Source organism: Gorilla gorilla, chromosome 15, assembly GCF_029281585.2.
Source record: "Gorilla gorilla gorilla isolate KB3781 chromosome 15, NHGRI_mGorGor1-v2.1_pri, whole genome shotgun sequence".
NCBI classification, from domain to species: Eukaryota; Metazoa; Chordata; class Mammalia; order Primates; family Hominidae; genus Gorilla; species Gorilla gorilla.
Genome location: NC_073239.2, coordinates 31,773,214 through 31,788,196, shown reverse-complemented (window position 1 = coordinate 31,788,196; position 14,983 = coordinate 31,773,214). Strand labels below are relative to the sequence as shown.

The 14,983-nt window shown below is 38.9% G+C and overlaps 1 protein-coding gene across 7 annotated transcripts in view; it reads right to left on the bottom strand.

Moving 5' to 3' along the window:
• STXBP6 (syntaxin binding protein 6) overlaps nt 1-14,983 on the bottom strand; it is a 238,706-nt gene that overhangs the window by 46,530 nt on the left and 177,193 nt on the right. For all 7 annotated transcript variants that reach the window (XM_019010233.3, XM_055361146.1, XM_055361144.2 and 4 more), the window contains one exon: nt 82-212. In XM_019010233.3, coding sequence (XP_018865778.1) covers nt 82-212 — 131 coding nt within the window. The remainder of the gene's footprint in view (nt 1-81; nt 213-14,983) is intronic.

The following is a 14,983-nucleotide window of genomic DNA, read 5'->3' as shown; positions in this document are numbered from 1 at the left end:
CACCACTACCACTACCAAGGTCAATCAGAGAGTCATCTTGTGAAAAGAATGCCTTTGCTCAGCATTGGACAATTCACTCACCCCATTAGGATCGATACCATTAACCTGGCGAAGCTGCTCGAGCATCCACTGTGATCTCCGAACAAATGATGTGGAGCCTTCAAACTGTTTGACCTTTGTGATGGACGCCTGTGTGGGTTTCTTGTTTGTCACTGCCAAGAAAAGATCACTCAGATTAGTGCACCTGCAAGTTGGTGGTTTGTTTCCACATTCAGTGCTGTTTCTACAGGACACCTACTGTGTATATGCACAATAACAGAGAGAAGGCAGAGGGGGAAAGGAGGGAATATGAATAAATATGTGTGCCTTTGGTCAGGGGTGAACGTAAAGGAAATAGATGTTATAATCTCCACTCTGAAGCAGTTTACAATATAATTGTAAGGGCTGCTTCATTTATGTGTTTACCCATTCAAACTGAAAATGACTTAAGTGAATAACACCAAGCACCTTCAATGGAGGCTATAAGTGCACAATTACAGCTTGCAGGAAAAGAAGCATATAGTACTGACAGGCATCAGGTAAGGTTCACTGGGAAAGGCTGAATTTTAAAGGAAATGAAGGTAACTGGCTCCCCTAGAGAACTGCAAGGTATATTTCTAGTTTTATAGTCCAGTGTAAACATCTTAGGCTTCAGTGATGAGGAGTAATACCTAACTCAAAAAATCCCCAAACTATTTGGCTCTCTAATATTGTTCAGTTTGTATCTAGTTTGCATCTAATTATGATTGAATCTGGTGTTCTGGGCACACCTCCACACCTGTAGGAAAAGGACAATTTCTTCTCTCAGCCTCAGTGAGTTCTTCCCCTAAGCCTTTCTGTGCTAAAGATGGACAGCATCACCTCTCAGACTGAAGTCAAGCATCAGGCACCAGGAGAGGCACTCTGAATATTTCTACATCTGCCTACTTTGTGACATGGAGACTCAAGGGTAGGAAGTAATTAATTGCCTTTAAAGGGATTTCCTAAAAGCTTCTCCTGGACCCTGGCTATAGGAATTAGCAAATTAAATAGAAAGGAACTACAGAAAGTAGAAATCATTATTGGCTATATTGAAGATGATCCTAATTACTGACTTGCTGAAGACTATGCATCTGTGGCATACTCTGTTTCAAATCACCCCACAGATTCCACACTTCCGAATAACTATGCAGATGCTCAACAGATGGCAAAAAGAATTCTGAAGGGATGAAGTACAGAAAGCACCTACTCCAATCACAGTTGGTGAGCAGGGAGACTCTACAGTTCACGCATTCCATAGCTTATTGCAGTTTCATTGTCGGGGGTCATTAAAGCAGGAGAGTAAAGGAAAGGTGGCCACTGCCCTTAGATCTAGTGAGAACCCTACTTTCCCAGCACTGAAAACCACCTTTATGGCCTGAGTACTATCTACTCTCTCTGCTTCCAACCAGAATTTAGTGAAGATTTGTTTTTAAGTTCAAATAATGTTTTGGTTTATCACCCATTATTTCAGTTATATTTGCTAAAAACTTCTGAATATTTCATACCAATTACATTTACTTTTATGATTAAGAAATCATCATCCCCTTAACACCCACAATCAGATGAAATTTTATAGTCTTCTATTCACAAATAGGAACAACCATTCCCTCTAATTGAATTTAGGCAGTATGACCAGTCTGCCCAGGACTCTGTCTATCCATTTAATTCGATTCATTTATTTTCTGTGTCTCCTATGACACAAATGGGAGACCTAATAGGTTTCTCTGATGGCTGTGACCTGCTCTTACGTTTTAATGTTAAAGAAAACAATACACCTGGAATACAGGCAGGTCTTAAAATGTGCTTAAAAGATTAAAAAAGGCTTTTCAATAACAGGAAAACATGGGTTCCTGTATTAGACACACACCCCTAAATGCACAAAGAGAATTTCCTCCTGTGTTTATGTAAATCACACAACATTTAAGCCTGGGAAACATGAAGGCTTTCTAACTTTAAAGTTGTTATGAGCTCCTATTTTTACTTCTGGTCCATTTGCTTCCAAGTAATTTACAACATTTTAAAAGCTTAAACACAACTCGAGATCACTGTATATTGCGGGCATGTTTTAAGATTCACATCTGAGGAAGGTAAGTTCCATTGAAAGTTTGTCATTGAAATGAGGCATGCAGGAACCCCAACTATTATGACAAATGACCCCATGGAATTCCTCCACAGTGATCACACTGCAGAGCAGTCATTTTTAATGGAGGCAGTTGCAACTCTATCCATTCCTGCCTTTTCTCCCCTATTAGTTTATTCCTTGCCCAGTTCTTGGAGTCTGGCTAGTTTTCCTGGGCACTGAGCCCAGTTGGTTTAATTTTTGTTTATTGTTATTATCTCCAGCATCCTAGTTTCTATTTTGAAGCAGGTGTCTTAAAATTATATTATTATATACACATCGTACAGAGTTAAATTAAGACTTTCCCCTTCTGAAATCAAAACACTTGCACACACACACACCATTGCCAGACTTTTTGAGTACATACTTGAGGAAAGCATGTTTTAACTATTTCATTGTTTTGTTGTTTTGGGAGTCAGTAGCTGATAAAAAATATGCCAGTCACACAAAATCCAGATGCCTAGTGAAAAACAGTGATTTACCTTCTCTTTCCAAAGGAAAGCTAATTGACAGCACACCCTGGAAAATGCAACCAAATTATCTGGATCAGTAATATCATAGAGCTGCATGCTAGAGACTCCCAAAGTCATTATTCTGAATAACTTTAAAGGTCAGGGGATTTCCGTTATGCCTTCAACATTCACAAGAAAGAGACCAACACAGAGGCATTTAAAGGAATAGGGTGGGTATGACTCCCAGGTAATACTGCAGACCACTCCGAAGCAGCCGATTCTCCGGCTTCCTGCACTGGTATCAGAGGCAGGCAGAAGCATGGGGACAACCCAATTCAGGCTGCTTTGCTATTAGCTCTGAAAAAACAACATGGTTTTCATGGCTTCATGCTTCTTCTTTGGCTTTCATGTAGACTTGCTACTACCTTTCAGCTTTGGTTAAGAAGCAGTGACACAAACTATTATGTCCAGAATATCCAAAATATCACTGCCATCACTACTCCAGTGGAGTAACATCTCTGTCTCATGAACTAATGGTCTAAAGAGCTCTTTTTAAAAATGGCCCCTCCGTGAGACATTTTATACAAACAAAATTCGAAAACTTGCTATACTCAAAGGGTGGAGACCACTGACCTTGCCTGTGCCCAATCAGAGAATTCTATTTAATTAAAAACCAATAAGCCAGCCAATAACAAAGACCATGTCATAACAAATTGGTCTTGCAACAAGTCAGAAAAGTAGAACTGGTAGAAGAGGGAACAAAGACCAATGAAGAAAGACAGAAAGACAAGTCACTTGCATGTTATGTGAAATGGGAGAAGAGCTCATATACCGCCAAGATTCAGAGGCAGATCCTCTGTTTCAAGGTCCAGTGGCTGAAAGACCACTTTTTCCAAAAAGCCACACTGTTACACCTACACTCTCATTATTCACAGCATAATCCCTCAACTATCCCAAAAAGGAAAACCAGTTTGGCCTAGGAGACAAATTATCTATTTAAAATAAATAGCCTTAAAATATTATTTTAAAGGAGACAATCAGTATATACCACCTGTACATCCTCAACTATCTCATATTTGAGATAGCTGAATAACATCTTTTTACACATTTTTCTACATTTACTACACACATTGAACTTGAATTACTTTATAACTTTATGTGGCCATTTCTCAAAAAAAGAAAGAAAGAAAGAGGGCAAAAGGAAAACAAACTGCACTAAATAGCTATAGTTTGATGTTCAGGGTGGCTAAAAAGCAGAATTTACCACACCTACATACCTAACATGCCTTACACTTTCATCATGTGCAGCCCTATTTTGACCTTACAGTTAAGTGAAGGTCCGTGTTTTGTGGTATGCCTCAGCTCTCTGCTCTGCTGGCGTATAACCACCAGACATTTTGATTTCAACAAGAGTGCTGATGAAAAATAAATAATCTGGAGGCAAAAAAAGAGGCAGTATTCACATAGAATATTATCAGGGCTGCTGTGTGACTGTGCCAGAGGTGACTAAGGGAAAAGAAAAAAGCAAGCTTCTGAAATGAGGGTTCAGGAAGTAACTGAGTGTGGCTTCTTGGTGCTGCTGTGGTGACAGAACAGGCTATGTGGCCAAGGTGAGAAATAATTATTTGGAGCTAGTTTCCTTACTGTTCTTCCAAAGCTCTAATGTATGAGAATTCTGGGTGGATTTCGCAATATCCATGAGAAACAAATATCAGGTCTGAGGCTGCTGTGCCAGCAATTCTATCAGCCAAGATGGCTGAATGTTTATAAAGCATAAAAGCAAAAATATCTAGGTTGTTACCTTAAATGCTTTCAGAACAGGGAAACATCCTCTCTGCTATAGTTAGTGGGAAATGGAGCATGGTGCTCTCCACACAGGATTGATCTTTTGCTTCTCACACTATTTCTTAGTGTGTTATAATTTGGGGACATAGTAAATGTTTAGACCCGGCAGGCTATGTAACCCAGAGTGGCAAACCAGACCAACTTATGAAATGGTCAAGTTTGTCTCTGGGGCCCTCCCCTTCTCCTCCTTCTGTTTCTTCCTTCCCATCTTAGAATCTGGCTCTCTGGCCAGATTCCCAATAGGACCCAAAGGGGTCTGACATGGGATACTTAAATCTGCGCGTTTTTTGTTCTGTTTTGCTTTCAAGACAGGTCTCAGTCTGTTGCCTCTGCTGGAGCGCAGCAGTTGCAATCATGACTCAGTGCAGCCTCAATCTCCTGGGCTCAAGCGATCCTCCCTCATCAGCCTCCCAACTAGCTGGGACTACAACACATGTGTGCCACTACACCCAGCTAAGTTTTAAATTTTTTGTAGAGATGGGGGTCTATGTTATCCAGGCTGGTCTCAAACTCCTGGGCTCCAGTGATCCTCCCACCTTGTCCTCCCAGAGTGTTAGGACTACAGGTGTGAGCCACCATGCCCGACCTAAACCTGTATGTTTTAAGGAAGGTCTGTTTCTTTCCTTTTCTTTTTCTCAAAAGAACAGCAACAACAAAAACGGTGGTACTTCAGTCATGTGCACCAAGCCACTGGGGAAAAATGTAGGATGCCCTTAAACAGTCCCTGCTCCATTAACCTCAAAGGTGGAAGGAAACAATAAAATCAGTGCATAGGGCTTTGGGAAGCAGATTTCCTCAGTCTACTGAAAAGATAATCACAAAGGAAAAAGTTTTCCAGACAAAAGTTTCCTGATTTTGAATCACTAGTTCCTTAGTATCACTAGTTCCTAGGTATCCAACTATATACCACATTCTCATCTCCAAAAGTGGAAGAAGAAGAGATAATGGAAAGTCTAGGAAATTTCTCCAAAAGGGATGCCAAAAAGGAACCACTTTATGAAATGTCTTGCTTTGCAAAGCAGTTTGGGTAAGTCTTTCAGTAGAAGGAGAAAAATAAAAAACATCTTGCTAAAAAATTCTATAGGAAGCCTTCTTTAATATGAAGGCACAGCACTACATCCAGAGTAGTTAGCAACTATGCAAATAATAGAGCAAGTGCCTGCCCTACACCAACTTTGCAGGCGGTACTAGCTGGTTTTAATGCTTCCATATGCCAGTGAGGAAGCGGCATTACTTTTGGGATGTGCAATTTTAATGCCACAGGCCCACATGAGATCGATCTAGTTAGTACTTTTAAAATCTAGTCCCTTTTAATTTCAAACATTCTTTATTCTGTTGATAATTTTATTAAATGTAAAAATATGTAGATTTTTATTTTGAAAGGATACTCTCTTTTTCAAGTAAATGACAGGTAGTCCTGGACTATTACATTTTAACCTTAAAATCAGGAACCTTAACCCCTGGAAGGCTTGAGTTCCCCACTGACCTCCCCAGACTAGGACCACGATATGGTTTTATTATAATGGATACAGAGTGCTAACTGAGGTAGGCATGTATAAATCCATGAGGGAATGAATGTTTTTTTTAAGTTTTTATTTTTGGCCTTTGAGCTTCTTGTGGATAATTTGATACATTCTTGAGTCAGGTGGCTGCTTCTTTGATGCCTTTGATGGCTCCTCAACAAAAGGAAGAAGAGTTCCTGTGCTCACAAGAAACCATGAACTTACTTCAGGTTCAATTGTTTAGTTTCAAAATTCAGCCACAGTTTTAAGGTATTTGAACATTTTCTTACTAGAAAAGAGGAGTATCCCCAGAACTACAAGTAAGAGTAAAGAAAATGGTAATAACCAAGAAGTTACAGAAATATCAAGAGACTAGAAGGAAACGAATTTAGGGGTGAAAACCTCTTACAACAATCTCTTTTCCTGCAATCCTTATTCTAGCAGCATTTCTCTTAAGTAATTCTGTTTGTTTCAGCCTTCCTGAAAATATGATTTCAGGGAGATTCAACAACCCAAAAGGTTTCCCAATATGTTTGATTTTTTAACTTCCTTAGACATTTCTCCATAGACCTGCAGAGAAAATAAATTTGCATGAATTTTGGATAAAGGGAACACATACGATGAATTATAAAACCTAGTTAATATTAGTTATTGCAAACTAATAGTTATATTTTATATGGAAAGTTTATATAACATGTCTGTTTCATGTAATATAACTGTGAAACAAACAAACAAACAGGTCTGAGCAAGACAATAAATGCCCAGAGTTGTGACAACGGATGGTTTCTGAAAGGGATTAAATCCAATTCCACCTATGGTATTAGACAAGGAAGATAATGGAAGGGGTTAACTACAGTCACAAAGTCTTATTCTGTTCTTACTTCCTCAATTCTAGAAACAGATGTAAACATCATTTTTGATCTATTCTTAGGCGAGATTTACAGAGTATCAAAAAACAAAGGCTTCAAAGTCACGGCCACCTGACTCAAGAATGTATTAAGTTTCTCCACAAGAAGCTCAAAGGCTGAAAATAAAAACTTGAAAAAGAGATTTCTTTAATGTTATGCTTTCCTTTAACATTATCCATTATATACTGAAAAGTGTAGGGCAAACAGCAATTCTCTTCAGGAAAATGTCATACATGGTAGAAATTCAATGCATATTTTACCTAGAAGAGCGGCTAAAAAGCATTCTTAGAACTAAAAAACCCTTTACAATGAGAAGAGATGGAAGCGTTTCCGCAGCTAAGGAAGCAGGTGAGGGAAGGGCCTGTGACTATGCTCCTGGATACCATGCACCTGCTGCTGAGCTTCCTCTTTCAAAACATAGATTAGGTCTAAAAGAACCATGGAAGGATGTCATGTGCACATGGATCTCCTTTAATGTGAGAAGGCCATTCCAAAGGGGAAAAAAAGGGACTCAAATTTGAAGGAGAAAGAGTAACAGAGAGAGAATTTTTAAATGGACTAGATACTAAACATATATCACTAGGTTTTTGGAAAAATCAAAGCTGTTATTACTTGGCAAGCATAAGCTGTCAAATATAATTACCGCTATCAGTCAAGCAAAGGCAGAATTATCTGCTCTGTTGGCTCTCCTGCCTCCTCACCACCACCACCATCCCTTCTTCAGTATTTTTCATCATACATTGTAAATGAAGGGATACAGCACTGAAGTTCTAAAAAAAAGTGCATGGTATCACTAGGAACCCGCCACCTTCTCTCTCTGCTGTGTTCGATTGGGGAGTAAAATCCAGCAACACGCTCTGGTTAAAACCAAGATCAACTACATTATAAAAATTATCTAAAATTAAAATTAGCTGAATTTATTGTAATTTAAAAAATATTTTAATTTTTAATTTTTTAAACTCTAGGCAAGATCTACTAAAGCTGAACATGTACATATTTTATGACCCAACAATTCTAATCCTGTGGCTACATCCAATCCAGATAAGTGCTATGTCTACCCTCCTGCCTGAAGTAACCGAAAATGGACAAAATATATGAAGCAATGGTTTTTAAGGCATTGTATATCAAGCAATGAAGCATAGTGACCCCTGAGAGATGGGAAATGAATAAGGTGAGCCCTACAATTGTACTAGTTTACTGCTTTGAGAGAGTTTCTAGGCTGTGGTGAAGGGAGGAATAACCCAGGAAGAGACTGGCAGATTCCCTGAGTTGAAGTGAGTGCTGAGAACCCAGGGATACCAAGGTGGCTAAAATTCTTACGACAGAGTACTAGAGAAGAGAGACACAGAGAAAACTCTAGAGATCTGCAGAGATTTGCCTATGACAATTCAGCTGAGTGATTCCCATCATATGTTTGTGAGGAAACTATCTGAGGTTTAAAAAATAATCACTCAAAATGAATAGAGGATACAGTACTCCATGCTCACACAGGGCTGGGAATAGTGCCTGTTTCCATCATCCAGACTGGAAAAACCTCAAGATTTCCTGGGGCACTGAGTAGAATACAGAGAAAAGTCCTGCTTCATTAGTGAGGAATAATTAGCCCTAGACAAGCAATGCTCTAGTCCTGTACAACAAATGTGGTATGAAGATTATATAGTATTGAGTTTATAAAATATGAAAAAGTAAAATATATAGCAACAGTAGCAAAATTTGGGATGGGAGAAATGAAAGTGAACTATTGGACAGTTCTCATACTATACATGAAGTAGTGTGTTACTTGAAGGTAGAGTATGCTAAAGATATATGCTGTAAACTCTAAAATAACTAAACGAAACCACTAAAATAACAAGAGTCACAGTTGTAATGGATATATCAACTTGACCGGCCTGCAGTGCCCAGGTATGTAGTCGAACATTATTCTGGGTGGTTTGATGAAAGTGACTTTGGATGAGATTAACATTTAAATCTGTGGACTTTGAGTAAAGCACATGGCCCTCCTTGATGTGAGTGGGTCTCATCCAGTCAGTAGAAGATCTGAATACAACAACAGACTGACCTCCCCAAGCAAGAAGGAATCCTGCTGGTAGAAGGCCTTTGGACTTGTACTGCAATACTGGCTCTTTCCTGGGCCTCCAACCTGCCAGCCTGCCTTGAAGATTTTGGACTTCCCAGTCTCCACGATCATGTGAGCCAATTCCTTAAAATAAATCTCTTTTATATATATGTGCGTGGGTGTATATATATGTGCATGTGTGTATATATGTACATATGTGTGTATATATATGTGCATGCATGTATATGTGTATATGCATGTGTGTATGTATATACACACATTCTATTGGTTCTGTTTCTGGAGAACCATGACTAATAGTGAATAAGGCAACAAAGACAATTCCATTTACAAGAGTATTGAAAAGAATAAAATGCTTAGGCATATATTTAACCAAGAAGTGTAAGACTTGTACACTGAAAACTACACAACATTGCTGAAAGAAATTGAAGACTTATAGAAATGTAAAAATACCTCATATTCAAGGATTGGAGGACTTAATGTTGTTAAGCTGGCAATAATCCTCAAACAAACCATGGTATGTCTGTCCACAGGAATACTCTACAGATTCCAGTGGACAGACATACCATGGTAATGGGTCAGAAGACTCAATATTATTAAGATGTCAGTTCTCCCCAATTTGATCTAAAGATTTAATGCTATCTCAATCAAAATTCCAGGGTTTTTTTTTTTTTTTTTTGCAGAATACGACACATTAATTTAAAAACTCATATGGAAGTTCAAAAGGCTAGAAGAGCGAAAACAACTGTGGGAAAAAAGTTCGAAGACTTACACTATCTGATTATATAAGACTTGTTGTAAAACTAAGTGTAATATGGTTGGTTGATGGTTACTCTGCAAAATTCATGTTAAAACTTAATCCCCATTGCAACAGTATTAAGAGGTGGCCCCTTGAGAAAGAGATCAGGCCATGAGAGCTCCAACCTCACGAATGAATTTAGTGCCTTCTAAAAGGGACCTGGGAACTAGCTTGGCTCTTTTGCCCTTTTGCCATATGAGGACACAGCATTCATCTCTCTGGAGGATGCAGCATCAAGGCACTATCTTGGAAGCACAGACTGGGCTCTGAGCAGATACTGAAACTGCCAGTGTCTTGATCTTGATCTTGATCTTGATCAGCACCTCCAGGACTGTGAGAAAAAAAGTCTGTGGTTGATAATTGCCTAGTCTCAGGTATTTTGTCACAAGAAGCACAAATGGATCAAGACAATAAACTAATCAGGACAATGTAATACTGGCATCAAGACAGACACATAGATCAATGCAACAGAATAGAGAGGCTGGAAAGGCCTGTACATATGTGGAAAACTTGTTTTCAATAAAAGTGAAAAGGCAATGCTATGGAGAAAGGACAGTCTTTTCAACAAATGGTACTGGAACAACTGGATATCCACATGTACAAAGAGAAACTTCAGTTTGTATATACAAAGTATACACACACAAAAAAAATCGAAATGGGTGATATATCTAAATGTAAAGGCCTAAAATTACAACACTTTGAGAAGAAAACGAAGAAAATCATTATGACCTTGGGTTACAGCAAAGATTTCCTATATATAGCACTAAAAGCACAATTTGTGAAATATAAAGTTAATAAGTAGGACTTCATGGAAAACTTGTGCTCTTTAAGATAATGAAAAGACAAGCCACAAACTGTGAGAACATATTTGCAAATCATATCTGATAAACTTGTATCTGCCGGGCATAGTTGTTCACGTCTATAATCCCAGTACTTTGGGAGGCTGAGGTGGGCAGATTGATTGAGCTCAGGAGCTTGAGACCAGCCTGGGCAACATGGTGAAACCCCGTCTCTACAAAAAATACAGGAACCAGCTGAGTGTGGTGGCACATGCTTATAAAGTTCCAGCTACTCAGGAGGCTGAGGTGGGAGGATTGCTTGAGCCGGGGAGGCAGAAGCTGCAGTGAGCTGAGATCATGCCACTGCACTCCAGCTTGGGAGACAGAGTGAGACTCTGTTTGAACACACACAAACAACAACAAAAATCTTGTATCAAGAATATACATTTAGAAACTCTCAAAACTCAACAAAAGAAAGCTAAATTAATAAGCAAAAGATTTAACACTTCACTAAAGAAGATGTGGATGGAAAATAAGCACATAAAAGGATGTTCAACATTACTAGTCATTAGGGAGATGCAAATTAAAACCACAATAAGATATTATACACCTATTATTAAAAATTAAATTAAAAATACTAAGGATACCAAGTGTTGGCTTGTATACAAATGTTCAGAACAGATTTATTTGTAATAGCCAAACACTGGAAACAACCCAAATGTCCCTCAGCAGGAAAACGGATAAACTGTGGTATATCTATACATGGAGTCAGAGACGAAAGCAAGTGCAGATTATGGAGACCCTGGTGAACAAGGCTCCATGTTGTAAACATGAAGCAGGAGTGTCAAAGGATCTGACTTGCATTTTAAAAAATGTTCTCCAACTGCTGCAGGTCAAAGAGGTCATGGCAGGAGTGGGCATGAAAGCAGGGAAACCCTTTTGGAACTTCTACCGCAATAGCCCAGGAGAGAGGCGCTGCCAGTAGCTTAGACCAGAGGGTAGTAGTAAAAACAGAGAGAAAAGGGATAGTCTAACCCACTCTTCATTGCAGTTGACTCTCCAGACCAAAATCTTCAAGGTCAGTCACAAAGTCACAGGCACGTTCGTACTGCAATGCCTAATGAATTGGAGGCCACTGCTTATTGAACATCACATTTTGCACATGTCAGGAAAATAAAGATAATTCTTTGTATTTTTATTTACCTGCATGTGCTATCTCATCTATCAGACTGCAAATAACCTGAAAATGTAAGACTACGTCTTTGCATTCTTCAGGTACCTGGTAGGGTGCCCTACTGAGAGTTTTAACTCAAATATGCATCACATGACATATCTCCATTCCGATCACAAATAACTACCTATTTGCTGTATGTACTGGTGACTGTGATTAGCAATATTTCACCCACCCTACTCTCTTTATTGGCTATCTCTCTTTTTTTAAATCCAGGGTCATTTAAGGCAATATGGGGAAATAAAAAAAGAATAAGCAGGCACACCTGACTACCAAATCCTGCTATGTGGTAAAGAGCAGCTTCTCTCATAAAGAAAGCCAGCATCTCTGTGACTTCTGTGCAGATTCCAAGGTGAAACACATTGTTATACACATCATTAGTATTTATGTAGCAGCCTATGAATCATTCCCGAAATAAATGATGCCACTTGTGTTAAATGATTTCTTCCTAAGAAAAATCCCTGGGGGGTCTTTCCAGAGCATGGCCTTGATGAAGATTCAGAACAAAAGAAATAAAACACCCGACTCTCTGGTGCTGGATAAGTGGTGATATGCTCAGCTTTCTCTATTCAATTCCCCACTGATAATTTGTGCCTAAATCGCAACATAATTGGGGGATAAACCGTTTTAAGGAGATGAGCCACAACTGTCAAAACGCTCTTCTCAAAACTCGGCTGGTCATAATGTCCGCACACTTCCATCCACCTGTCCCATGGTATCTTCCCCTCCCTCAGACTTACAGCCTAAAGTAGAGATTATTCTGATAAAGCCAATCCGAATCAGAGAACAGTCACCAGATTGAGCCATTACTCTATGACAGAGAGAAGCTGTTGCTCTCAGTAAACACTAAAAGTGGTCCCTAAACTTTGTTCCATGGGGTTCAGGGATATAGCGCAGTGCTTATCCAGCTTTTTGGTGTCTACACTATGAAGTATGGTTCCCTAGTTTTACTGGATGTCACTGTTTTCCACTGTGAAGGTAAGTAAGGGCATTATATTAAAATTGAGTAACAGGAACAACCATTATGTATAGTATGGTTTGTGTCAGGCAGATAATAAATTTATTGAAGGTTCATGCATACCAGTAATTTTCAATTTTCAATTTTGAAAATTGAATTTTGAATTTTCAAACCCTTTGCATAAAATTATTTTGGTACTAAAACCTCAGTTTACTTTGACTGAAATTTGAGGCAGAAATCATCAACTCTGCATTGGAAGGTAACCTATATTAGGTTTAAAGCTGTACTTAACGAGGGGCCAAATATGTGAAGTCCTTAGATCAACAAAACACTGCAAATTATAACTTCTATTGGCCCCTTCAAAAGCAATGTTTTGCATTCTTTTAATGTACAAAGTTCTGTTCAGCCTATTACACCAATTTGACATAATTAAAGTTCACTTAACCGATTTTACATGTACAGTTTGTACTTCTGCCTATGTAATCAAGGTAATACAGAGTTATAGAGTGGGAAGATATCTCAAGACGTTTATTCACCACTCCACATGTTACCTTTGGGCATGTTACCTTCTAAGATACATTATTTCAGTGTTTTTTTCTAACTTTTTTTACTCTCATAAAAATAACTTACAACCCATCCTAATACTTAAAAAGCGTGACAAGAAACTCTTCTTTCAGATTATGACTACAGCCATTTGCATTTGCTTATATTTTCTATTCTTGAAATTTGTCATTTAAATGGTCTCCAGTTTTCTTCATGTTCAAATTGTCCTGGTTCACTTAGTCTTCCTAAATAGACTCCCTACCCCATCACCACCACCTGTGTGGTCCTCCATTGACCCTAGCTGAGCTCTCCATGTCCCCCTTCAGATCTAAGTAGAATGGTTTAAAAATGCATCACAAAAATGCGAAACACAACAAGTTCACATTCAGAGTTGGACTGGTCAGTACTGCTATTTGAGTATGCCAGCATTTTACAAAACTAAGATGCTACATGCACATGGCCATCTTATTATCTGCCACGGTGCTTTATAGGCTCATTCTTTGGCCATATTCTTAAAGAGATCAGAGAAAAATGTAATTGACATTTGAAACATGTTTTTTTTTCTCTAGAAACCATGCCAATATTTTGCATCCCATTATGTTCTTTTTTCACTATTTTCATATGGCAGGAAGCCCATTTTAAACTCCTTAAGAGAGAAAAAGCTATTTCCTTTCCTCACTAAAGAACTTCACACTGGAGAGGCATGGCTTCTACTTCTATCCCTTCTCCAGCTCCCATTCCCAATCAAAGTAGAGCGAGGTGTTTAGCAGAGTTCCTTACGCAAAGTAAACATCAATAGTGCGTATCCACTGAATGAACACTATTAACATTGGGTGATAGGTTGTTGGAAGTAGGAAGATGGCACTGAGGAAGAAAAGATTAAAAAATGAAAGGTGTTGCGTGAAGTCTGTTGGTAGGTGTAACTAGTAGTTGTCATGGCTTGAATAACTCCCACGGAGAAAGAATAACTTCCATGAATATGTGCTGTAGGTCTTGCTTCATCAAGCTGTACATTAGGAATGTGCCAGATGATGCTGTCAGGGGCCAAAGGTTACAAGAACACTCACAATGCAGCAACCAGCTGAATATTTACTACCTGCAGAAGCAAATGATAAAATATCTCCTCTCCAGAGCAAGGACTGTCTGCATGGCGTTGCTGCTTTCAAGCCATGGCCCACTACTGGATGGTGCCTGGAGAGCTTGTGATAAGAATGGAGCACATTTTCCAAATGTGAATATCACTAACTCAGGAACTCTGATGTCTTTCCATAACCTAAACTCAAATATCATTGCCTGGGACCATGGATCAAAACATTCACCTGACTCATCAGAGCTAGTAACTTTAAAAGAACCTGCCTCTCTGGGATGTGTGAGGACACAAAGGCAATGCATCTGCTTGAGAGTCTTTACTAACAATCTGGTGCCTCCATCTGACTCCATGGGCCCAGACCTCCATGGCCAACAGAGTAATTTCTTAATTAGCCTTTGCTGGGCCTCCCGCATACCTTAGCACTAAGCAGTACCAGCACTTCTATAAAGAAGGAAAATTTTCCAGGAACTAACAATATCAAACAAATGAACAGAGAAACTAAACTATGCCAAAATTCCCACGAAGACTTACTTTTTCAAACAGAAATTTTAGTCTATTAGCAAATCAGCAGATTCCTAGACACTCTCTAGTATGAATAAGAAATCCAAATGGGTCTCAGAAGA